This window comes from Panulirus ornatus, chromosome 14 (genome assembly GCF_036320965.1).
Source record: "Panulirus ornatus isolate Po-2019 chromosome 14, ASM3632096v1, whole genome shotgun sequence".
Classification (NCBI taxonomy): Eukaryota; Metazoa; Arthropoda; class Malacostraca; order Decapoda; family Palinuridae; genus Panulirus; species Panulirus ornatus.
This window is the reverse complement of record NC_092237.1, coordinates 61,114,142-61,141,159: the sequence shown is the minus strand read 5'-3', so window position 1 is coordinate 61,141,159 and position 27,018 is coordinate 61,114,142. Positions and strand designations below refer to the sequence as shown.

At 47.7% G+C, this 27,018-nt stretch overlaps 1 protein-coding gene across 24 annotated transcripts in view; it reads left to right on the top strand.

Annotated features, from left to right (window-relative positions):
- Positions 1-27,018, top strand: part of LOC139753492 (uncharacterized) — a 609,003-nt gene that overhangs the window by 394,990 nt on the left and 186,995 nt on the right. For 23 of the 24 annotated variants that reach the window (XR_011713724.1, XM_071670098.1, XM_071670099.1 and 20 more), the window contains one exon: positions 24,834-24,953. The exons of the other annotated variant lie outside the window; for it this stretch is intronic. Coding sequence is in view for 22 of the 23 variants with exons in the window: in XM_071670098.1 (XP_071526199.1) it covers positions 24,834-24,953 (120 nt within the window). In the remaining variant the exon portion in view is untranslated. The remainder of the gene's footprint in view (positions 1-24,833; positions 24,954-27,018) is intronic. 24 annotated transcript variants of the gene reach the window in all.

Sequence of the window (27,018 nt, the reverse complement as noted above, 5' to 3'; positions counted from 1 at the left end):
GACACAGGGATCCAATATGTGTCCTTCGCGCCCATAGAGGACGCCAGCAGCCAAGAAATCCCACCCACCTTCTCTTGCTCGCCTCCCATTCTCCCTTCATCTTCCCTCCCTCCCACCCTGCCTGGGGCAGAGCGACAGTACACAGACACCTGCCAATAACTGTCAGCCTTAAGGCGTCTGCCCTCATTGTGCCTCCTGAACACATCACCCAAATACCTCACACACACACACACACACACACACACACACACACACACACACACACCCGCCTCGCCCCAGGACGGGCACCAGCCCCACCCCTGATATATAGCGCTATTCGCACGACACTTAAACTCCCTCCCCTTCAGACATTGCATGTGTACGTACGGACGTGCGTACGTAGGGATGTTCGTGCGTATGGACTTGCGTCTTTATGGATATGCGTGCTTTATCACCTGCGCACGACGAGCTTGCTCGCTTCCTTTGGACCACATGCCACCTGAAGGAGATGGTAAAGATGTTTTAGGGTTGGTGGGTGTTACCTGACGTTGACGGCCTGGATGACCCTGGTAGCACACAGACGACCAACCACCCGACCCAATAACTTAACTAGACGTGATCGAGACTACGCCAGTACTCGTGCAGAGACAGACGTTCAAAGGGCTTTTGACTGATACAAACAAGAGAGAGGCTAGAGGAACGCTGGCTCTGATGTATGATGGGGAGTCGCTTACTCTGCGTTCATCGCCCACCACGTTTCACCTTAGTCTACACAAGGGAAGATTATATACCAGTCTACCCTCTCTATAGAGTTGGAATAGCGGGTTAAAGGGAGGGAATAGAAGGTAATAGAGTTGAACACAGAGTGGATGGGCTGTGAGCAAGACTTTGAAAGCTATAATGTGAATGACATTTACTCTCTCTCTCTCTCTCTCTCTCTCTCTCTCTCTCTCTCTCTCTCTCTCTCTCTCTCTCTCTCTCTCTCTCTCTCTCTCTCTCCCGCAGAAAAATCTGGGTCAAGTTTAATGGCATCATCATTCTCTGAATATATAGAGTAGGCGCCACCAGTAAATTTCCGTGATGTATGGTGAATAATGTATGGTGCGTTGGTTTTTATAGTATGTATTCCCACCAGTTCGTAAATATTCGTGAGCATCATTCGTTCGTAATGTTTTATAATGTTGGAGGCAGGTGTTGGAGGAGGTGAGTGGCAGGGCTAACACGTATGGCTTGTGGTTCATGTTCGTGGTTGTGGTTGTGTGTTGGTAAGGCTGTCGTAGGTGGCGCTGGTGTGGTGGTGTCAGGAGTTCCGCTGGTGTGGTGGTGTCAGGAGGTTCGCTGGTGTGGTGGTGTCAGGAGTTCCGCTGGTGTGGTGGAGGTGAGTGGTTCCGCTGGTGTGGTGTGGGTTGTTGTGGTTTTCCTGACATTGTTGTTGGTTGTGGTTGCTGGTTGTTTGGTTGATCATTGTATCATAACCCATGTTGTTTTTGTTAGTAATGTTGTTGTTGTGGCTGATGATAGGGGTGACGCCTTCTTTTTTGTTGTTGCTGTTCTTGTTGGTGGTGTCCTGTTGCTGGTGGTTTTCCTATTGTTGTTGTTGTTGCTGGTCTTGTTGTTTTTGTTGTCTTTGTTGTTGCTGATGGCTGCGTTTGTTGGCTTTATTGTCACTGTCGATGGTAATTCATCTATTGATATCATAACTTGTGTTGGTAGCGCTGTCCACGTGGTATTTGCTGATAGTGCTGTTGTTCTTCTTGTTTTTGTTGTGATTGTTTTCTCCTCTGATGCTCAGCCTCAGCGTTGGTAGCATTGGTGGCAGTGACAACGTCGGCATTTACCATCTTCTTGTTGGTGGTGTTGTTGTTGGCACTGACATCGTCGGTGGCACTGAGGGCGAAGGTGTTTTTGTTGGCCCTTTAATCTCAGTCATTGAATATCCATCTTGAGAGACGATCCGTAAGTAGCCGAGTGTAGGGGAGTGGGACGGAATCAAGATTAGAGGAGGGCTGAGTAACGCACGAGAAACGTAAAGGAGAGGAGAGTAAAATAGAAGTAGAGAAGAGTAGGATAGAGCAAGAATAAAGGTCATTATAGCAGAAGAGGAGTAGAGTAAATACAGCAGAATAGGAGTAGAAAAGATGAGAATAGAGTAGGAAAAGAGGTGGGTAGAGTGGCGTAGGCATCAAGAAAAGTACAGTAGGGTTGGAGAACATTAGGTAAGAGAGGAGTAGAGGAAAACGGAATATCGTAACTCCACTTGGAGGGAGTTCAGAGGGAGGAGTGGTGGCGGAGAAAGCGTGTATATTTTACCGTCGGCAGTACACATCTGGTGTGCGCCTGGCTCGGCATATGGACCAGCCCGTCCCGGGTTCCTAGGTTTGTCTGAGGCCGCTACTGCCATCTATCTAAATTAAAGTTATTTAAAAGTTAATTTATTGTTGGTCGTGTGACGCTCTGATTTATGAATCTGCCACATTTCGTTGGATTCATATTTTTCTCTACGAAGTTGAGATCACGGCGCGTCTCTTGTGTTTATTAAGCGGATGGATTTTAAAAGCTAATTGTATAATTAAGATTTGTGATGATTTGATGCACAAGGGGACGAAGATGGAATTTACATGTATGTGTTTACAGTCTAATGTATGCTTAAATCATGCACATGAAGCTCGGAAGGAATAATTTGATGTGAAGTCGTGAATTTCGGAGTTCTTGTGGTTTTTTTCCACTCATGAGTCGAAATACTTATTGATTATATCAGTGTAGTGAGTGAGGATAAGGCCTGCGGGACACGCTCTTTCTCAGTAAGCTTCTCGTTACCTCATGCAGTAGGTGGAATGAGGCTGTGTCATCGTTCCTCATTTCCTCCTGTAATGTGACTCCAGAGCTTCGCATCCATCATCGCTCTCTGAAGCGTGTCTTTGGTGCTACCCCGTCTCTCATTACCCGTAGTGTGTATAAGGGGGTTCTGTCCCATCTCTCATCACTTGTGGCGTGTCTGGAGAGGCTCCCTCACCCCTCACATTCCTCGAAGTCACGCCTCCTACAAGAACACTGGGCGGTGGCAACAGCCTGTTCCGGCGACGTGCGTCGGGGGGAGGGAGGCGTTAGAAGGGGACGGTGTCTGCCTTGGTCGAGCGAGGTCTTACAGAGGACGTAAGTTGCTCTGGTCGAGGGTCCTAGGAAGGAGGCATTGTTCTCTGGCTGGAGCGTTACTCGAAACGCAGGTACTACCTTACCCTCACGTAGGCCGATGGTCTTTCTTTAGAGCTCTCAATGTTCTGCAAAGAAATAAAACAAAGTTACCTCGATGTTTTTGCTGACTTAATGATTTTCTTTCTTGATGACTAATCCTAAGTGATTCGTAAATTGGTCTTTGATTTGGGGAATAGAATCAGAATACTTGTTTACACTCTCTGCTTTTATCAGGGTGTTTCCCTTGCGTTTGTTCTCATCTCCCATCGTCAGTATGATGTTTCTGAGTTATGAGACGTTAGATGATGTTATGCAGTCAGCTTTGATTAACAGGGAGATATCATCGAGCAGCCCCTGAGTGGTACTAATGAAGAACAGCAAGAATCACCTGTAGCACTACAGAGTTAGCGGGTACACCTCTCCTCGGTAGTGACGAGAGGAGAAGCTGTTGTTGTCTCCGGAAGACCGGGGGAGCCGGACAAAAAAGAAGGGTGGAGTCATTGCCACACACGGAAGTGTGAGTAGGGGGAACTGTTGTAATGCCACTCACGACGAGTGACTTACCCATCGCCGGAGTGTGAGAAGGAGATAACAGTCATGGCCTGTTAGTTGAGTATTGATGTGAGACGTTTTCCGGAAGATTGATTCACGGAAGTGAATTTTGTACGTGGTATTGTGTCAGGCGGAGTTTCTTGGATGAGAAGTGGAAGGAACATTTTGGAAGAACATGAAAGCTTTCCCCTCCAGTATCCTCCGGCAGGTAGTCGGGAAATGCGGTTAAGAAAGTGATGAAACAGCTGTTGACGATGAGTCGAGGAATGTCCTGCTCTCCGAGCGGGCCCGAAGGAGACGGAGGGAAAAATACTTCGAGTCATTTTGACGTGCCTCGGACGAGTTAGAGCCGGGGCAGAGGGCCCCAGGAATCCCGGCGACAACTTCTCCTCGTAAAATACGGCGGGATTAGCGCGTCTTAAATGGGAGGATGTTGCCGCTGACGAATTGTGGGGTCGGAAATGTTAGATGGGTAATGGCTCGGGCGGTCACTTCAAGAGCGCGGCCGCGGTCTTCGAGGTTAAGCCGCGCTGCAAGAACTGGCAGCCTTTCGGAGTCTCGGTTGCTGTCCACTGATTTCGAGTTGGGCGGGTGTTTCCCGTCCCACCTTCCCCGTAGTTACGCCACTGGCGATTTCGTTGGGAATGTCCAGAGTTGCGGGCAGCCGCGGGCGTGGCCGCAACAGTGGTTGAAGGCGCGGCTAGTGGCGGCGACGGTAAGATCGGTGTGTGTGTGTGTGTGTGTGTGTGTGTGTGTGTGTGTGTATGCCGCTATCTTGGTCCCGGCGCTAAATATACCCCGAACACTGGTGCCAAGTGGCTGGGCGGGCATGAGAGTCGCTCGCCCGCTGCCCTGCGGTGTCAGAGAGGTACTCAGTTCTAGCTGGCCGCTCGTGGCACTACCACCAGCTCCCGGGCACCACAACCACCACGCCGCTGCTTGTTGCCTGCATCACCGCGCGCGTCATCAGGTCACGAGGTTGCCGCGGGGTCGTGTCCATGGCCAACTCGTACCGAACTGGTGCTCTTAGGATTGGCCTCGCGTGACGGTGGTAAGGGAGTGGGCTCTTGAGGGGTGACTGTGTGAGTGTGGGCGCGAGGTACCGATAACAGCACAGATAACAGTGCTGTGGCAACGCCCCTGAGCTGATATTTAGGTGTGTGGGGCGTCACGTGCCAAGCAAGATGGCGAACGTTGAGGTGGTGGGCCAGACGTCTGCCATGACCCAGAGTTTCCACCATCAGGAGGTCAAGACGGAGCGCCTGGAGCGCTTTGACCTCAAAACTCCTGAAGGAGACCTTGGCGACGTCGAAGCTGATTTTCAGAGTTTAGTGAATGAAATGGCAAAAGACGGCAGTACCTCCTCCAGCTTTCAGAGCTCGAAGAAGTCATTCAGCTCCTCCAGGGTAATGCAAGAATCTACAAGTTCCTCTAAGGTGACGAAGCAGACCTTCAGCAGCAGCAGTAGCAGCAGCAGCAGCAGTAGCAGCAGCAGCAGCATGTTGAAGACTAGTGTCAATGGTGGTGTGGAGGCGCCCAGGCTGACACAATTTTCCGCCGCTCATCCGAAGGATCCTCCTCCCCCTCCGCCTTCGTCAGCACCATCGGATAATGGCATCGTCACTGCCGTTCTTGCTCAGGTCATCCCTGACGAAGGCCCAATCGTGACGCCCCGCGGTGGTGGTGAGTCCGAAGTAGTGGTTGAGCAACCCATGCGGGTTCGGGATCGCATACGGAAGATAGAGAAGCAACTCTCCACTGAGGACATTCCCACCGGACCCCCGGAGGTGATCATGCCGCGCGGCCGATCTGGCTCCGTCAAGAACTTAGCGGAACAATTCAGCCAGGCTGACGAGACCTCTCAGAGGCCTCCAACTCCCTCGGTAAACGCTGCTGCCTTTAAGAGCGTCAGGAACACGACACCTAGTAGGAGCACCGAAACAGATACTTCGAAGGTTGTGACCGGCGAATTCAGGGGCGTGAAGGAGATCATCAATACCTTCTCTCAGCAAGAGGAGGTCACATCCGTTAAGAAAGTAGAGGGAGAATTTAAGAGCGTGAAGGAGACGGCCTCCATTTTCCAGGAACCTATCCAGCCGATGACGCCGCCCATACGCCCTCCTCCAGCCTTCCTCACTGACGGCGAAATACTCGGTTCCAGTGAAATAGTGGAGGCAGTAGAGCCCGTGGCGGTGTTGCCTCCTGCCACCTTGACCAGGAATCCTCCACCTGCGGCCCCACCCAAGGCTCCGGCGACTGTCATCCCGCCTCCACAGGTCGTGCCTATACCTGAGCCTGAGCCTGAGCCTTCCCTCGCTGCCTGTCCCTCCTCTCCCAGGCCAGAGCCTCCAGCACCTGTTCCCGAACCACAGCCAGCCCTCGAGCCAGAGCCCGCCCCCATTTATGATTTCGCCCCCGCACCAGAACCCGCCCCTGCGCCCACGCCCCCCGCACCCGAGCCAATAATCCCCACCCCTGAGCCCGCCCCAGCAGTGCCACCCAGAGATGCCAAGCCTACCGCACCACCCCCAGTGCCTTGGAGGAAGAACCGAGAGGAGAAGCCAGCACCACCTCCACCTCCTGAAGTAGAGCCGGCAGTGCCTCCTGCTCCTGAACCTGAAAAAGCAGCGACGCCCCCTCCCCTTGAAGTCGAGAAACCGGTTACCCCGCCCGCCCCTGAAGCAGAAAAAGAAGCAACACCTCCACCTCCTGAAGAGGAGAAGGCGGCACCTGAACCCGAAAAGGTAGAAACGCCGCCGGCCCCCGAAGGCGTGAAGGAAGAGCCAGTAGCCGCTGTGATCTCTATCAGCGAAACGGACAGGGTCTTTGAAGAAGCTCTTGCCGAAATTAACAAGTACTCTGAGACTCTCTCTCAGACTTCTACGGAGAGCCGATCTACTTCTGCCGAAACTGTCGTCCAGCAGCCAATCCAGTACTCAGCACAGGTCAAGTGTGAAGTTAGGTCGAGAGTGACGACTCCGGAAGTACCAGTCGTTGTACAAGAACAGCAGCAGCAACAACAGCAACAACAGCAGCAGCAACAACAGCAGCAACAGCAGCAGCAACAACAGCAACAGCAACAACAGCTGCAGCAACAACAGCTGCAGCAACAACAGCAACAGCAGCAGGAGGAGGTCAGCACCAGCCAGACAACGGCCGTCATCAGCAGCACCCGTCGCAGCAGGAGCGAGATGAAGACCTCCTCGACGTCCACTTCATCCTCCTCTTTAGCATCCGCTGTAACAGGCAGCGGTGGGTCATCATCGAAAGTCACCAGCAGCAAAGTGGCTATTGCCAAGGCAGTCGGCAAACCGCCTAAGTTCGAACCTCTCGATTCCGGCCCACCTCCCAAGTTCAGCCTACTTCGAAGTGCCAGCACAGGAAGCATGGCGAGCACCAACACCAGTGCGACAAGCATGAAGCACGCAGGGAGTGACAAAGACTTACCCAAGTTCAATGTGAAGAAGGTCAAGGATGGTTTGACCGCAAATGCCCGTAAGTTACCAGTGCTGTGGTTCAGTCGTAGGGTTAAGTCACCTCTTAATCCTCCGTAATGGCATCTGCTCCTGTAAGGAGTTTGTGTAGATTATTGGGTCTTATCTCTTAACGCCCCCATTACCCACGTCTTAGCGATTACACCCTTTACCATTAAATTGTATTGACACAGGAGATGTTTTCCCAGTTAAGTGCCACTTAAACAGAAGCCATGAATCCTCAGAGAATCATCGCCTTTTGCTGTACTGCTGACGGATGCGCTCGATGCCGAGTGGTTGGTATAGATGGCGTGCGTATTACCAGTAACCCAAGCTTCCCTGGAGGAGGCGTAGGTGTTTATGCTTTTTGTTACCAGAGGATTATAGAGTATTGTGTAAGTGGTGTACTTTTGATCCAAGGTGCATCTCTTGTCTTGGGTTTGTGGTTTTAAAATGAATGAAGCATAACAGCGAGAAAGGGTCACTTGAGGTATCAGAGTAATTTTCATTCTTTATTGTTATTTCCCGTAAGAAAGAATTTTTCTTTATTTTCCCCTTTGAAAATGTGAAAATGAATGGAAGGGTTTGTGTGTTTGTAGAATATCTGAGTCACCCCCCGCAAAGTGCTAGACCCTCACGGGCCGTAGACCCAAGTATTGTAACACCTGCAGGAGCAAGGGGAGGTTGTAAGAGGGAAGGGCATCTGCAAGAGCGAGGGGAAAGGATGGGTTGTATAGGTTGTGGGGAGGAAGGTGTGTGTCTGAAGAGTGAGGGAAGTGGGCGGGTTTCAATTGTAGGGGAGGAGGACGTGCACCCGCCACGACCTTGAGGAGTAAATATACCAAAGGGGTTGCTGCTGCTGGTCGTACGGTAAGGGGTCAGGTAGGGTGGCCTGAGGTGGTCCCCCCACTGGTCGACTACCCGGGTTGGACCCTTCCAGGTGATCTCGTACACATTCTCGTGGCAACCCACCATAAAACCATGAACCCAGAATACATGAGGTGGAATTCTTAGATTTCTCAGATCCAACGTACGTGCAGTAACCTCATTTCCAACAGCGGTGGTTGTCTCAGCTGAGGGAAGACCAAGTGCTAGATTCGGTGGTTGTCTCAGCTGAAGGAAGACCAAGTGCCAGATTCATGTCTCGTAAACGACATCAGAGTGATTTTTACTAGCGATCATGAATCAGCCAACTTTGCCTTCATCCTACAGTTGGCAGATTGGTGGAAGTGTTGATACAGATGGGTTTACAAACTGATTGACGTCAGGGTACTCATACTGTAGGGAGGAAAGTATCGAGGGAAATATCGCAGACGTTTGTATGATCGAAGTGAGTGATAGTGGGTATGGAAATGCTTCATATTGGACGAAAGCGAAGTGACTTCACCTGACAGCTAAGGTAGCGACTGACACACATTAACTGATGTACGGTGTTCCTTTTTCTTAGTCTAAATCTTGTGATGGCAGCAGTGTTGCTCACCTGTGACTGGAGTTGATCCTCATGATACCTGTTTGTCGTGAATGCTTGACACCGCTTTCATCTAAGGCCGTCCCTCTTGACTGGCGTCGTATGCCCCGCCACAACCCTGTACGTCGGTCAGACTCACGAGCAAGGGAGTGACACATTCTACACAGTTAACACATCTCCAGATGTGACGAACAGAAGAGAACATTTTTTTCCCTAATTTTTCTGCAAAGTTCCCGCGTTGTCCACTGCTACAGTGGGACTCTTTAGTTCCCAGTGATGGTTGGCACGTGTGGGGAGGAAGGTGCAACGCTCTGCGGGTGCACGGGGGAAGGTCGGGTGCTGATGACCTGATTTTTCCCGGGATTAGATACGTTTCCACGTCAAGCATTTCACTGTGGACTATCTTTGGATACCTGTGTAGTTTATGGGCACCGCAGAAGTAGCTTATGAGAGTGCAAGACAAGCAAATAAATGGGACTGCTAACACTCACTAGGAATGATTTAGACCGACGGACGGTGATTTAGATCCATGTTTTTATCGTACACTAATAAATACGTGGTAGGTGCGCCATTTATGAAAATCAAGACAACCTTTGGAAACCTCACATTTTCGATGTTACAGTCGAATTGTATCGATGACATTGTCGATTTCTTCCTCCCGCCACCTTGTGAGGAACAGTCACTTGAAGTCTATGGAACAGACTTATCAAAATTATCATCTAATCCTTTATTAATGATGTAGGACACTGTACTCCAGTGGGCCATAGGCTAGGGGTTTTACTACGATCATTCCCAAATTGCATATTAAAGTGAAAAGATGTTTTGAGACGATGAAATTCATTTCACAAGATCTATACCCCCATGGGTATGCATATACAGAATTACTTAAAAAAAAAAGGGTTTGCGATATTTCTATCCTGCAAATTCGTCTGTCAAATTTCAAGAAACAATGGGATAAAAGTTTTCCTTTTATTTCTTTTTATCTACCACTAACCACACGCCTTTGATGTCAATCTCTGGCCATTGGCCTATCTCCAGCGGTATCTACATCATATACAAACGGACCCCCCATCTTACTGTCGCGGACCTTACCAAGGACCATTTCTCGCACATTGCACATACTTGCCCACCTTCCTTCCCCATGCTGTCTTCAGTCCTTAGACTGAACCTGTGCAGCCTAATGGTCAATGCACCACCCCTGCATAACAGGTGGCCACCACAACCTCAGGATTAACAAGGCGAATATTGCAGTAAAATGATAACAAGGGTTTCACAATACCCTTGAGCTTTACGACCTCATCCAGTGGAGTTTTAGTAGAAGCGAAGATCGTCATTTGTACCCAGGCGTACAGCGGTGTAATTTGTCGCACCCGCGGGGGCTCAACATAAACATACACCGCCACCGAACTTCCGCGTAAATTCGTAAGAAATTCTGTCATCGATTATACTGTCGATCTCTATTGAGCGAGGTGTCCGGCCTGCACGTGTGCCCAGTAGTAGAGTCCACCGCCGGGCCCTTAATTGGCATTGTGGTGTGAGGAACCGTGAGCGAGGACAGGAGTGGACCGCCAGCTTAGAGCGTCTTGTTCAGCTCCCAGAGATGATGTCATGTTGGGAGTGTTGCTCTCTGGTGCCACAGATCGCCGGCGTCGCGTCTTCCGTCTTGCTCACTGCTCAATATAGGCGTCCTCTGGTGGTGGTGGCGGTGACGGCGTTGCTGCCTCTGCTCCTCAAACGGCGGCCAGACCTGCTGCGCCGTTGGCCACTCCTGCTGGAAGACCCGAGCAAAACCTCGCCGGCAAAGATGTTTCGACTGAGTCACCAAGTGTGGGAGCCACAGCGAGGGTGATACACGACGGTGAAGGCTGTTGGGTGCCCTCAACAGGAAGGTCTGTCTACCAGCCGCCGGGGTTGGGTTGTTTTTATGAGGCCTCTTTTTGTTTTGCTCCCTTAGGGTGCGCGGCTGTCAGTCGTGGCTGGCTGAGCCGTGTCTCCCAAGAGGAGGTCCTCGGGGCGCTCTACCCCATCTGAGCCACACCCCCTGGCCCGGGGAACAGTGGTTAGCATTGCTGTTTATGAATCGCGCACGGGACCGTCGGGGTTCGAATTCTGGGTAGATGTAGACGCACCACAGCCAACCCGGCTTACCTGGACAGCAGATAATCGTCCGTGTCTGGTCGTTAGTTGGTTGGGTATTTGGGATTTATGCTTATCTGCCTTGGTCACTCGAAGTTGGTCAACGTCACGATGTATAAGTGTACAACTGGTTGTTGGGTCAGGTTAGGGATAGCAGGCGGGAGGGAGCAAGACCTGATTCTATTGAGCTCAGACTTGCTATAGAGATGAAATATTTTTTATTCTTTGATTTTGAGTTATTACAGAGAGAGAGAGAGAGAGAGAGAGAGAGAGAGAGAGAGAGAGAGAGAGAGAGAGAGAGAGAGAGAGACCTGATTATCATCGTTCCTAAAACAGTTTGATGAATGCTAACAGTCAACAATTCTTGGAAATATTCAAAGGTGGAGGAACCAGAAGACGTAACGTGAAATCAAGCAAGAAATTAAAAAGAAAGAAGTAATAATCTCATGATATCAGAGAACTAGCAAGAGATGAAACTGCGCAACATACAAAAGTGTAAAAAAAAAAAAATTACACGATAAAAGAAAGACCAGAAGATGTGTCCCCACGAGTATAGAACTTCCTCCCCCGTACTGTACGAATTTGGAATTATAAACAGGAAGTTACACACACACACACACACACACACACACACACACACACACACACACACACACACCCGTCACTCGCTTCCCTGCTGTTCCCAGCGAGCCTCAACGATCATCTCCTCTCACTTCTGCTTCAGCTGCGCCCAGTGTCCCTCCTCGCTCAATAGCCCTCCTTTTACATTATTTTTTCCTCGCCACGTTTAACATCCCGAGTGTCGTGTCAATCATTAAAATGATCTTGAACAACAGAAAAAATAGATCCCTCGTTCCTCTAGATGCTCCAGAAACTTGTAGGTAAATGCTCAGTATATCGACTCTCAGTGAGACGTAAAGGTCGTAACTCCATGACGTGTCGCATCGATGGATCTCTGGGCGGGTTTTTTAGAACGAGACGATGATCAGCGTTGGGCGGAGGAGGAAACTGTCATCCTGTGTCAATAAGGGCGTCTTGTCCCGCGTCACTTGCCATGTTAAACAGTCGAACCGACATATAAAAAAGTGTATTCGAAACTGATAAGGACCTCGAGATCTTTATTGATTTGGAGATGGGTTGAGGTTATCACCACGTGACGTCATTACCATTGGCTAGGTGTAGCTGGCTGACCAGCTGAGTGCATGTTTGGCAGGCTGGCAGCTTGGGTATTTAGCTGGTTGGTCTGCTGGATATTAGCAGCTTGGCCGGCTAAGTAGCTGCTTGTTTGGCTGGCTAGCCACTTACCTGGCTGGCTGTTGGGCTGGATGAACACCTGTCTGGCTAACTGCTCAGCTGGCTAGCTTCTCTGCTGGCTGGCTGCTTTAACATTTAGGCTTGTTAGCTGGTTGCTATTTTGGTTAGCTGGCTGGCTGACTAGTTTCCTAGCTGGCTGTATGTGAGACAGTTTAGGTGATGGACATAGATTATAAACAGAAAAGGATTCTAAAGAAGGAGAAAAGAAGACACAGTAAATATTGATAAGGACAATTTAAAGAGCAGGATCACGAGGGTTGAATAGCGACAAGACGAAAGGCAAGGGAGGAGAACGGAGAGACTGATGAAGAAAGGTCAGAGAGAGAGAGAGAGAGAGAGAGAGAGAGAGAGAGAGAGAGAGAGAGAGAGAGCAACCGGATGCTGTGGGGCCGCCACGGGCTGGAGGGAGGGGGGGTGGATTAGAGAGGTAGACCCCCTGAAATAATGCTGGCGACCAGCATTATAATTAAGGCCTAAGTGCTTTTGTTGGTAATCATGGCCTTGATGATGGTGGGGTTATTGTACACTGAAGCCGTACACGACGCCCACATTAAATTCATTATTCTTTTCCACCTTTAGGTCATAACGAGAATCAGATATCAACACGTGAAACGTACGGTGTTCGGGGAGTGGCAGAGTCCGGTAACATTGAAACACACACACACACACACACACACACACACACACACACACACACATATATATATATATATATATATATATATATGTGTGTGTGTGTGTGTGTGTGTGTGTGTGTGTGTGTGTGTGTGTGTGTGTGTGTGTGTGTGAAATGAGGTTTTTTAGTGCCATCCATAAAGATGGCATCAGCTGACCTACTCTCCCCTTCACTGAGTCATTTTTTCCCCCCTCTCCTCCTCAATCGTTGTTGGCAGTATTTCACTGCCAGGGCGTCCACTGGCGGTGGGTAATTTCAGGCCTCATGACTCGATGTAGATGGCATTTATAATCATGAGTGACATCGCCGACCGTCCACCATTCAGGGGAGAAGAAGATTCCTAGACGACAGAGGCGCGCAGGTACGTGAATCCTGAGGTCTGGCTATACGCCCGATCCTATCTAATGTTGTGCAGTAAACTCCCATTGAACGCCAGGATTGGGCGTCGGAACCCGACTATGGGGAATCCACGATGCTATCTCTTATGATAGCAGGCCGGCAGATGCAATGCAGTGGTTATCTTTAGAGGTGCGATAGCGTTCTTCTCGGAAGTCTGTAAAAATGCAGACGGAGCTCCCTCGTGATGAGGCGGAGGAGCCTGAGTTTGCGGGATGAAAATACCGTGTAAAGTCACGGTTACTACGCCTGTATAAATAACCGGACGTGGGCCGGTGATGATGCCTGCCGAAGCTGGTGTTGACGAGGTGTGTGGGAGAGAGAGAGAGAGAGAGAGAGAGGGTGGGGGTTCGATGCCTTGGATGGGCTGGGGAAGGACACAGGAGTGGCAGAGTGTTGGAGGGAGGGGTTTGTAGGATAAGTCCCAGGGTTCGTTTTGAGGGCTGTGTGTGTATGTGAGTGTGTGTGTGTGTGTGTGTGTAATTTTCGTAAGCCTACACACGGACATTCACGCAAACTCCTGCGTCCTACGCAAACACACACAGATTTACACAAGAAAAACATTCAGTGAATATTCATTTATCATTTCTTATTTTCACAAATGCTTCTTCATACCAGCTGCGGCGGAAGCCTCACCCGTGAGTGTAATCCTCTGGATGATTTGTAATCCAGCAGGAATACATGTCCGTAGAATCTTATAGTACCAGATCTGGACTCCCTCACGTGCGTTGGTGCGCCCTCACGGACGACAGAACGTGTGCGTGTCCGTGAAAATGTCGGTAACGGACCAGTAGGATGTGATCCACTGGTGAAATGTTTCACTTGCAACGGTGGATGCGGTAGTTGGACTCGATCCCATCACGTTCTCTCCTATGGGTTCCGGAGGGCTTGAGAGACGCTATTACACTCACTCGTACCAGAATCTGTTGTCTCCTTTGTGTAACAGAGCGACTAGGTAGCAGATGATCTATTGCCCTGTAGCGAGGTTGCCGGATGAAGGGAGGTCTTCCTTCTATTCTTTTTTTTTATGTTTTCATCTAATTAATAACAGTTTAGAAAAGAGGAGTTACTTGAACGACCGTGGGTGTGGCGAATGATGAAATCAAGTGACGGGTGAACATGGAGGGGGAAGAGATTCATACAAACAGACAGACAGAGAAAAAAAAATAGGCATTTGTGGTTATTTTCATAAATTGTTTCAGAATTGGAAGAAACAGATGCTTTCTTCATTATGGAATCGCTAAAACCCATACCTTCGGCTGGGAATCATTAGTATATTAATGAACCAGAATTTTTAACATAATGATATCTCCAAAATACTCACCTCAGATATTCTGTGCGTTGACTGTCCACATTACTCCAGGCAGCTTGGAAATTAATTAGAGGCATTTTAAACACGAGTCAAGGAAGATCAAAGAGATGGATGTCCTGAATTCTTCTCTGTGATATTTAGGGAAACATTACTGTCCTCCGGCACATAACTTCGCCACGGACCATCCGGTCTTCTGTTAACTAGCTTTTCCATGTGCTGTCCTCGGGCACATAACTTCGTCAGGGACTATCAGGTCGTCTGTTATCTGTCTCTACCTTGTAGTGTGCTCCCTGGCCCAGCGGGGATGGCAAGAGCGACACCAGAGCCGATTGGACAGACCTGCTTCTTGGGGTTCCACTCCTGCCGCTGTGGTCGTGTACTAGGGTAGTGTCTTGAAGGATAGGTGTAGACTCCCGTTTTCTTTCATATGGTCAAATGGTGTTAAGAATCAGTTGCTTCTGGTTCTTACTGAAACGTTAGATAAAAGTATTATCAATATCATTATAAATGGTACATTTATTATTATTATTAATTAAAGGGTAGTGAGTGGTGGGATGAAGAAGTAAGAGTATTAGTGAAAGAGAAGAGAGAGGCATTTGGACGATTTTTGCAGGGAAAAAATGCAATTGAGTGGGAGAAGTATAAAAGAAAGAGACAGGAGGTCAAGAGAAAGGTGCAAGAGGTGAAAAAAAGGGCAAATGAGAGTTGGGGTGAGAGATTATCAGTAAATTTTAGGGAGAATAAAAAGATGTTCTGGAAGGAGGTAAATAGGGTGCGTAAGACAAGGGAGCAAATGGGAACTTCAGTGAAGGGCGTAAATGGGGAGGTGATAACAAGTAGTGGTGATGTGAGAAGGAGATGGAATGAGTATTTTGAAGGTTTGTTGAATGTGTCTGATGACAGAGTGGCAGATATAGGGTGTTTTGGTCGAGGTGGTGTGCAAAGTGAGAGGGTTAGGGAAAATGATTTGGTAAACAGAGAAGAGGTAGTAAAAGCTTTGCGGAAGATGAAAGCCGGCAAGGCAGCAGGTTTGGATGGTATTGCAGTGGAATTTATTAAAAAGGGGGTGACTGTATTGTTGACTGGTTGGTAAGGTTATTTAATGTATGTATGACTCATGGTGAGGTGCCTGAGGATTGGCGGAATGCGTGCATAGTGCCATTGTACAAAGGCAAAGGGGATAAGAGTGAGTGCTCAAATTACAGAGGTATAAGTTTGTTGAGTATTCCTGGTAAATTATATGGGAGGGTATTGATTGAGAGGGTGAAGGCATGTACAGAGCATCAGATTGGGGAAGAGCAGTGCGGTTTCAGAAGTGGTAGAGGATGTGTGGATCAGGTGTTTGCTTTGAAGAATGTATGTGAGAAATACTTAGAAAAGCAAATGGATTTGTATGTAGCATTTATGGATCTGGAGAAGGCATATGATAGAGTTGATAGAGATGCTCTGTGGAAGGTATTAAGAATATATGGTGTGGGAGGCAAGTTCTTAGAAGCAGTGAAAAGTTTTTATCGAGGATGTAAGGCATGTGTACGTGTAGGAAGAGAGGAAAGTGATTGGTTCTCAGTGAATGTAGGTTTGCGGCAGGGGTGTGTGATGTCTCCATGGTTGTTTAATTTGTTTATGGATGGGGTTGTTAGGGAGGTAAATGCAAGAGTCCTGGAAAGAGGGGCAAGTATGAAGTCTGTTGGGGATGAGAGAGCTTGGGAAGTGAGTCAGTTGTTGTTCGCTGATGATACAGCGCTGGTGGCTGATTCATGTGAGAAACTGCAGAAGCTGGTGACTGAGTTTGGTAAAGTGTGTGGAAGAAGAAAGTTAAGAGTAAATGTGAATAAGAGCAAGGTTATTAGGTACAGTAGGGTTGAGGGTCAAGTCAATTGGGAGGTGAGTTTGAATGGAGAAAAACTGGAGGAAGTGAAGTGTTTTAGATATCTGGGAGTGGATCTGTCAGCGGATGGAACCATGGAAGCGGAAGTGGATCATAGGGTGGGGGAGGGGGCGAAAATTTTGGGAGCCTTGAAAAATGTGTGGAAGTCGAGAACATTATCTCGGAAAGCAAAAATGGGTATGTTTGAAGGAATAGTGGTTCCAGCAATGTTGTATGGTTGCGAGGCGTGGGCTATGGATAGAGTTGTGCGCAGGAGGATGGATGTGCTGGAAATGAGATGTTTGAGGACAATGTGTGGTGTGAGGTGGTTTGATCGAGTAAGTAACGTAAGGGTAAGAGAGATGTGTGGAAATAAAAAGAGCGTGGTTGAGAGAGCAGAAGAGGGTGTTTTGAAATGGTTTGGGCACATGGAGAGAATGAGTGAGGAAAGATTGACCAAGAGGATATATGTGTCGGAGGTGGAGGGAACGAGGAGAAGAGGGAGACCAAATTGGAGGTGGAAAGATGGAGTGAAAAAGATTTTGTGTGATCGGGGCCTGAACATGCAGGAGGGTGAAAGGAGGGCAAGGAATAGAGTGAATTGGAGCGATGTGGTATACAGGGGTTGACGTGCTGTCAGTGGATTGAATCAAGGCATGTGAAGCGTCTGGGGTAAACCATGGAAAGCTGTGTAGGTATGTATATTTGCGTGTGTGGACGTGTGTATGTGCATGTGTGTGTGGGGGGGGGGGGGGGGGGGTTGGGCCATTTCTTTCGTCTGTTTCCTTGCGCTACCTCGCAGACGCGGGAGACAGCGACAAAGTATAAAAAAAAAAAAAAAAAAAAAAAATTATTATTATTATTATTATTATTATTATTATTATTATTATTATCATTATTATTATTATCATAATTATTTTTATCATTATTATTATTATTTTTATTATTATTATCATTATAATCATTATTGTTAATATTATCATTAGCATTATTATTATTATTATTATTATCATTATTATTATCATTATTATCATTATTATTATTATTAAATGGATGGTTTGCGTTCGCTCTTTGTAATCCATTAAGTCAAACTTTGTCATTTTATGAAGACAAAGAAATCGCGCTGCGGCTCCACGTCATTCCTGGTTGACGAAGTGTCTCTCGGGCCGCTAGAGGGGAAGCTTAAGCAAAAGAGAACAGTACAAACACACATCCTGGGTGGAGTGTGGTGCAAGTTGTCAGTCCAGGAATTCCCTTACGGTCTTGTAATCTGAAAAATGTCATAAGGAGAAGGTGCTGGCAGTAGTGATTATAGTGCTTACCGTCTGGACGCAATAAGGAAGAAGGTACTCTAATGTATGTTACCCATCTTGGTACTAAAGGGTATAAACAAGATGTAGGCGATAGGGTTTCGAGTGAACCTGTGTCGTCAGAGAGACCGAGTAGGATCTCCGTCAAGGTGTACAGGTGTATGATGATCCCCGGGTGACTTCCCTCAGTCGGCGGGGCTTATACGGTGTGTCCCCAGTCCTCAGGGTGAGTCATGTGCGCCTGACGGTGAAGAGGAGGAAGGGGAGGTAACCGTGCATGGTGGCTTGCTTCAGACCATTACCCTTGCCTTGCTCAGACTCTACCTATGTTGCCTGGGGTGCGAGATAGCATCAAGGCTTCAAGACTCGCAGGCAGAGACTAGCTCGTTTCTGTCCACGATCTGCGTGTTAGGAGTTGATGTATGCTGATACCTTCATATGTTGGGGAGGGGTCGAGGGCTTGTGAGTGGGATGCAGTAACTCCTCCTGCCGGAGGTGATGGTGGCGCTCTGGTGAGAGCCGTGTCCAGGTGTTGGTAGTGGTGGTGGTTGGAGTTGTGTGTAGGTGGTATGGTCATCCATCCTCAGGTGGTTGTGGTGGTGTCTAGATTGTGGTGTTAGACACCATAGGGAAGACGATAGTGGATGTTGTCTTAACGAACAGAGGCAATATCTTGAGGAAGTGTCGTGCGAACGAAGAAGGGCCAGTCGAAGATACTGTGTGAATGGCCTTTGGCACAACTTATGAAGACCCAAACCTCACTTGTCCTCAGTGCCACCTCCCTCTCCACTCTCAGTCTTAAAGTTTAACCCCTTCCCTCCCTACCTCCCTTCTATACAGTCCTTAAGACTCGCCCTCCATCTTCATTGTCAGCCTCCCAGCCTCCTCTTCTCCATCACTCCACTAGATCATACCTTCCTCACCCTAGAAGGTTATCGCCCCCTACCATCCTGCTAGGTTAACCCCCTCCAGTACTGCCCTCCAAAGTTATCCTATCTTTCCCACCGTCCCTTACCAACCGTCCTCCAAGGTCACCCCCTTTCTCCTCCATTATTCACCAAGACCACATTCCCTCTCAACCTTTATCCAAGGCCATCTCCCCTCACCCAGCCATACTCCAAGGTCACATTTTCTGAGGAGTAAACAACCCAGCCCTTCGTCGTGTCATCGTTAACACAGCCAAAGGACTGCGACGATTGACTGAGAATACTAGTCTTGTTCTCCGTCGTGAGGGATGTTAGATTTAATGAGACGAAGACATACGCTGGGGGGTTGGCTGTTAATCAGCCCTCTCTTTTCTTTGAAAGTCAATCAAACAATTTTCAGACCACATAAGTATAAAAGACTGTACTCTCTCTCTCTCTCTCTCTCTCTCTCTCTCTCTCTCTCTCTCTCTCTCTCTCTCTCTCTCTCTCTCTCTCTCTCTCTCTCTCTCTCTCTCTCTCTCACGGGAATTCTCGAAGAACGCCAGAAGCCGAGGACGACCCAAGACAACTTGAGGAACTTCAAACGACCCGAACTCGCACCTTTCAAAAGATCCCCCGTGATTCATTACCCGCTGTCCCAGAAGAGACGCTCACGCACCTTTCATCTTTAAGAATACCAAAACATCGAGAAAGAAAACGTACATCAGAGAGTTATTAGTCAGCTGAGAGGATGGAGAAGGTACGGAAGAGGAAAGAGTGAGGGAGAGAGGGAATGATGGAGGCGAGGGGAGGGTGAGGGAGATGGAAATGATAGAGGGGAGGGGAGAGTGATGGACTTGGAATGATAAATAGTGAGAGAGAGAGAGAGAGAGAGAGAGAGAGAGAGAGAGAGAGAGAGAGAGAGAGAGAGAGAGAGAGAGAGAGAGAGAGCTTAAAGAGAGTAAAGATGGTTGGTTGCCTCACTCAGCTTGTGGCACCCAGGCACTGTCATCATAGGCGAGTGTGGTGCCAGAGGGGGTCATAGCGGTTGGCACTGGCGACCTCCCCGGTGTGTGTTCATCACGCTAGGGCAGATATATCCAGCTGGTGACACCCGTACACGGCCCTGAGGATATCCGAGGATAAAAAGAAATGGTGAAACGCAGAGAAATAGTTACGTTCATAAAAGATTACAGAGTAGTATATCCGCGAGGTTTCACACGTGGAGAATTTCTGAATTAGAAAGAATTTGACTTTGAGGTATGCAACGGAAAACTGAAAAAGAAAAAATTAGGAACACAGATTAAAGGTGATACCAAAAAAAAATGTCACGTATCTAGTAAAGTACATATGTGGTAAAATGGATCTACGAGAAAGATAGATAAAAGAAAAGCCTTTTTGGTGTCATTAATGTTGAGGAGAGAACTGTGAATAAAGTTAGTATATTTGTAGGCTGACGAAATGGTGATTCTACAGTCAAGCCATTTCATAAGAATCTCTGCCATTGGTACAGATCTATCTTGGTGTAATGATGTATCGCAATACATTCATGATGTACAGCAGAGCAAGGAAACAGGATAAGTATTGAAGAACTCATGAAATTTGGATCTGACGGAGCCATAGAAGAAGGGTTGGGCTGTAGGGATAATGGAGGTGGTAGAGAAACCATTAATTTCCATTTGAAGAACGAGATGAGGGCAAGAAGTAAAAGAAAATGGGGAAAAATCAACACTTTCAGGAGTTCATCTTGGATACCCTTAAAAGGTGGACCCTTGGGGGAGGGGGGGGTAGTGAATAGTGTCAGGTGCCAGGACAGCCCCCCCCCTCCCCCCCCGGTCCTTACCTCCCTCAGTCAACCACTGTCTCCTCGCCCCACTACCTGTCCACCCCTCGACATATATCAGGGTCTGGGATCCGAGTTAGGGTTGGTTACTTATGCACGAAATAAAATCGTATTTTATATGGCATACATGAACGTGATTCATGTTGACTCCTTCACTGAAAAACAGGCGACACAAATAGTAATACACACACACACACACACACACACACACACACACACACACACACACACACACACACACACACACACGTGAAGGATCACGTACACAACATTGGGGTGTTTCGTGCCTGTAGTTCTGGTTTATGTAAACTCAAGCCCCAGACTGGTTCTGACACAAGTGACACTTGGGTCGCACTGTAGCGTGCCAAAGGTAGATAGAGAGTTTGTAAGCTGCTGTTTTCTAAAGCTTCTTAAGGAGTCGGTACAGGCCAGGGATTTCTCTCATTCCTGACGTGATGACGTGATAAAGTCCGAATGTATGACGACATAGGGCCATGTTGTACGCGTCCTGAAAGACACTGATAACCTTCAGTTTCTAAAGGCCATCGACGTGTGTCTATCCCGTGTTGGTGAGTCATCTGGCGTGGGGGGGTGAAGTAACCTTGGCAGGTCACGTCAAGGTCACAGATGACCTTTGTTCTTGGTTCTTCTTTCTTATTCAAGGGGTAGGTCAGGTGTGTGTCCTTTGTGTCACTCTTGAGGTAACCTATGGAGTCATCAGCTTTGCATCTTGGATAACCTGACCTTGGGTTAATACACATCATTTAAGTTCTTCTTTCATCCGGCATTTTAGATGCATCACGTTATTTCTGCAGTCTTTATGCAATCTGTGGAATTTAGTTTTTAAACGCAGTATCCAAAAACACACTTCACTCATCTCGTGCATTGTTCTTTTTTTTTTTTTTTGCAAACGATGTTGCATAAAGTTCTGGTATCCGTTTTCTTTCCAGACAGAAAATGGTAAGGGTGAACATTCTTGTTGATGTTAACATAAACAACGTTATATGTCGGAGTGTAATGTATTTCCTTATTGTTTTGATATTCAACGATGTAAATGGTATTCATGAATTTATATGTAAAAAGCAAGAAATTGAGGGCCAAGGCATGTTCATATCACAATTTTGTTTACATCATCAGCAACCAAGACTCGTGCAATTTCAAAAAAGTTTCATTTACATTGTCATCACTCACAGCTCGTGTGATTTACATGTTAGTTGACATCACCTGCACGTACGAGTCATGTGATGTCACTGGGTGATGTTTTGTTTGACGTCAACATCACGCAGGATTCATGTGAGTTGAATGTTATTCTAACATCAGCCACGCCCACGACGCGCGTGATTTACAAGGTGGTGTTTTACGGTAAATTCCTCATGACGCATGACTAACGCATCACCTGACCTACTACTGGCCCGTGGGCGGACCTTCCCTCCTCCCCTTCCCTCCACTGTAAGTAAAGCCACCTGCTGTCGTGCCCCCAGCTGCCCCAACACCCACGGGATGTGCCACCCACCTGCCCTAACCCTACTCTCTGTTCCACCCACCTGCCCTAACCCCATTCTTTGTTCCACCCACCTGCCCTAACCCCATTCTCTGTGCCACCCACCTGCCTTAACTCATGCGAAGCATGCCTCCCACCTGCCGTACCTTCACATAGTGTGGTCTCCACCTACAGTACTCCCATTTGGTGTGCCCCTCACTGGCTTTATCCCCTCTCGGTGTGCTCTCAACCTGCCGTGACCTCGCTTGGTATAACCCACCACAGACTGTGCTTCACTCGGTGTGCCCTCTCCCTCAACCTTGGACACACTGCGAGTGATGTATCGTCACCTCGGTACCCCCTAGCGGACCCTCAGATGCAGTAATCTGTCGCAGCATCTCCCACTCGGCGTTCCTCCTCTGAAGTACCCCTCAGCTGGCGCATACCTCCAAGTGGCGTCCCTTCACCTGGCCCTCACCTCACCTGGCGCCCTAACCGATGTTTACCTCATTGCTTGCTTGTTTACGCAGTGAGGCGGCTGGCTGGAGGCGACGACCCATGGCTGTTCCTCCTCCACCCTCCCTCCAACTCAACCCCGCATCCGACTTCGCCATTCTCTCCCCAACCCTATCAGCACCCCAACCCCATCAGCATCCCTCCTACGCCCACCCATGTCTTCACCAAGAGGATACCATCTTGCAGATCTTCGTGGGAAAGAGTTTTTGTCTCCAGATAATCTGACGGAAACAAGACACAAATTACATTTGTTTAACCCAATTTAAAGGTGAACTTTACGTAAGAAACCTCAGATTATGAGGGGAATGTGTCTGGGAGGGTCGAAGAACCTGTCTTATGTAAAAGATTTACGAGTTAGATCCGGGTAGCGGTGCCTCATTTGGCCCACCGCCTTACGAGAGGTAAATTGGATAATGTTGTGAATAGGAAATACCTTTATTAAGCTGGAATTACGTGTTTGTTTTTATGTGAAACAATGATGAGCCTGTGGCCTTGACCCGCTGGCCACCAGAGAGAGAGAGAGAGAGAGAGAGAGAGAGAGAGAGAGAGAGAGAGAGAGAGGCACCTCCACACCTGATTCAACTCACGCCTTCACCACCACCGCCACCACACCCCTGCCAGTCCACACTTGGCTCAGTTACCACCTGCCATCTTACACCTGGCTCTCCTCTCTCTCTCTCTCTCCCCATCCCCCTACCAATCACCCTACACCTGACTCAGCTCACTACCTATTGTAAGGGGTATTGACAACCCCTGAGGTGAGCGCGAACACTCTCTCGATGATTTGTAAGCCATCTGATCTCCTGCCGTAGCCATAGGACTCCGCCTGTTTCCTCACCGAGGCGTCGATAACCTGCTCGGGGAAAACGTCTTTATGTAGCCGTCAGTTCTTTTAGGTATTGGAGTTCTTAGGCGAAGTCAGAACATGGAGGGCAGATGTTCTGTGGTCGGCTTCTGGTTATAGTGTCTAGCGTCATTCAGTCGTATATTATTGCTTAGTTATTGTGCATAGCGTCAGTCACATGTATAGCATTTGGTTTGTTATAGGGTATAGCATCAGTCACATGGATAGCATTGCTTGGGTGCAGTGTACATAGCTTCAGCCACACGTATGGCATTGCTTGGTACACCGTCAGACTCAAGTATATCATGACCCAGTTATGTTGTATACCGTTAGCCGTGTATGATGCTAAGCATACCTTAGCTTAGCATTGTATAGCTTGGCCTTGAAGTAGTGTAGAAGATGTCCCGGGTATGTGTATAGCGTGGCTTGGGTGTAGGGTGTAGTACTGGCTGGTTTGACTGTATATCATAACCCAGTTGTAGGGTTTAATGTACCTTGGATATATTGTATGGAGCAACCGGAATGGCGTGGATATGCTTAGTGCTATCTGGATATGATATATAGTTTAGTCCGGTTATAGGGTATAGCATCAACCAGATGTAGTGCATAGTATGGCCTGGGCATTGCTGATGATAATTAGTATTATGCATATTCTGATGCATAGTGTAACCTTGAAATGGTGTATTCCAAATATAAAAAACAGTGTTGCCTATTTGTTGTGTATATGATACGAAACCAATGACAAAACAAGCACATTTTCTTCCGGAAAATTAACATCTTGGTGATGTTAAGATTGCTTAAAAACATTGTCAAATATTTGTAAAATTTATCCCATGAAGGTGATTGAAGTCATTAATTAACGGAGGAGTTATGATGAACGATCCAGTATTTTTGTTATAAGTATCATTGATCTATTCATTCAATTTGTTGCCCTATTTACGATATTAATGGAACAATATTCAAAATACTGTTCTGTTGATAACATTACTAGAACAGTGTTAGGAGGAATTACATAAATAACATCACTGAACGTAGTAAACTGAGAAGAGAAAGACCTTATCTTAATCTTTTGGTTGGTAAAGTGGTTGGGCTTAGAGTTTATCAACTGCCATGGGTTATTAAGGCAAGGTCAACGGCAGACTATGTCCACCAGTCGAAATCTCTCTCAACACCCGCAGAAGGTGTTCAGAAATGATTCTAATTCCACATACACTCTCATCACTCTTTTGACCTCTGGATCCCCTACGATTACCAGACGTGATGATCATAAGTGTCCCAAGATAGATTTATATCAGTACACTCTATGTAAACCATAACTCTGTATTGTAAACCCATACATTCCATATGGATTACATAATTTGAATTTTTCCATACCATTTATTTCTTATTCATCATCGTAAGACAAGTACAAAGATTAACAGCATTAACACAACGGCATTACCCATCTTTGCTTCACGTCTGCTTTGCTTTATAAAAATTGCCTCCCTCTATTTTTTTTTTCTTCCCGTTTTTCCTAACGCTGAGGCTTAACGTCCCCAACTCTTTCTCTCTCTCCCTCGGCTTCCTGCAGGAGTGTGGTCCCCTGGAAGATCTGGCGGCGACGAGAAGGACGCCTCGGGCCCCTCCAGGATCGATTTGCCTGATCTTCCATCCTTCAAGGACCAGCCGAGTGTCTGGAGTCCAGGCAGAGGTAAGTCTTGTAGATGGCCTCAACCCCTCCGTCTTCCTCTTCCGTCTCCCGGGCTTTAGATGAAAAATTGCCTCCGAACCTAATGCCTTTAAGAAACATTCTGAATGTTTGAGAAATTAGATCTAGAATTTGAAGATTATTATTTGAAGGAATTCTAAAATAAAGATAATAGTCATCATTGTTGATTATATATATATATATATATATATATATATATATATATATATATATATATATATATATATATATATATATATATATTTAGAAAATTGTTGGATGTGTGGTAACAAATGGCCGCCCTTAAGCTCTTAAGTTCTGGCTAACTCCTCAAAGTTTAAGACAACTTAGTCCAGGGCTCTTCATGGGCAAGTCTCAAACTCTCCTCCGCTGGAGGAAGTGCCTCTCGAGACCTTAAGTAGTCCACAGGACTTCCTGAGAGGTTGATCCCTGGAGGCGGAACCACCTACCCAGGGGCGTACTCTCGGGAGCCTACTGGCTCGGCTTGTACCACTGGGAGCCCAACTGTCTTTGGGGCGTAATGAGTGGAGCCTACTGGCTCCGGGTGTAGTCCCCGGGGCCTATCGACCCGGGGCGTAATCTCCGGAGCCTACTTGGCCTTGGGCGTAATCCCGGAGCCTGCTGACATAAGGCGTAATCCAGGAGCCTAGTACCATAGGGCGTATTCATGGAACCTACTGTTCGGGGCGTGATACCAGAACCTACTTGTACACGGTACAATCCCCGGTGCATGTTGGCCCTCTGTGTGATCCCCGAGGCCTGTTGTCCTTGGGTGTAATCCCCTCCGGAACCCAGTGTCCCGTGGGGCGTGTCCCGATAACCTGGAGGACCAGTGGAAAACACCTCCTTCCCTCGGGTCGAGCTGGCGCTGACCGCTACCACTGTGGTTTTAAGCACCTTAGTCGCTGATCTCTTCGCTCGCCCGCAGGTGACATGAAAGAACTGCCCGTTAGGCGTTGTTGCTCTCCTGCACCAGACGATGACTCCGATGTCCGGCAGACGTGGATGGGGATTCCACAGTCGACGATAACTATGGTGGAAAATGCCTTTTTTTTTTCTTTTTTTGCTCTCTCTCTCTCTCTCTCTCTCTCTCTCTCTCTCTCTCTCTCTCTCTCTCTCTCTCTCTCTCTCTCTCTCTCTCTCTCTCTCTCTCTCTCTCTCTCCGAAAGCCTGGCACCTTGATAAACTAATCTGGGAGGTGAACAGCGCGAAACACACTCGGAAGACAAGGGTGGGGGAACATTGTCTCTGGGGACCCCCTAAAAAAACCCACTAGTCTACAGTACAACTGGCAGATGCTACAGATGCCTCGAGAAGGACATCTGTCTTGTAGATCTACTGTCTCCTCCGTTGTTGAAGTCCTCACATACTCTTCTTTTCCTCCTTTCTAAATGGTCCTGTAAACCCGTTGGTTGATGCGCTGTTGAATCTCTCGCTAGTCGTTCTTTCTTACTCCTGAATGGCGAGGAAGTCACGGGTGGCGCGTGTATCAAGTGACCTGGCAACGCTAGAGAAATTCTACAGTGGTACAGAGAATGGAGAGACAAAGAAAAGGTTGAAACTTTCGATATGTATCATTCAGAATGTTTTCTTTCTTCTTCCCCAAAGACCTGTGTCATTTTCATTTTATTTAACTTATCAATCATTTATGTGTCCTTAAGTATGTGTATAATAACCATTTTGCATATTGATGGTGTGTACTAATTGTTTGAGAGTAGATATGGTGAGAACCCTTCCTCTGTTTTCATTGCTATGACACATAGACAGACAGATAGCACACACACACACACACACACACACACACACACACACACACACACACACACATACACACTTACACACCCTTACACACACTTACACACCCTTACACACCCTCTTATGCCATGCTATTTGGTTTTATCCAGCCGCCGAACTCCTGTGTCACCACCACTGTGTGATCGAGGCCCAGTCTTTTCTCTCTCTCTCTCTCTCTCTCTCTCTCTCTCTCTCTCTCTCTCTCTCTCTCTCTCTCTCTCTCTCTCTCTCTCTCTCTCTCTCTCTCCTTCCA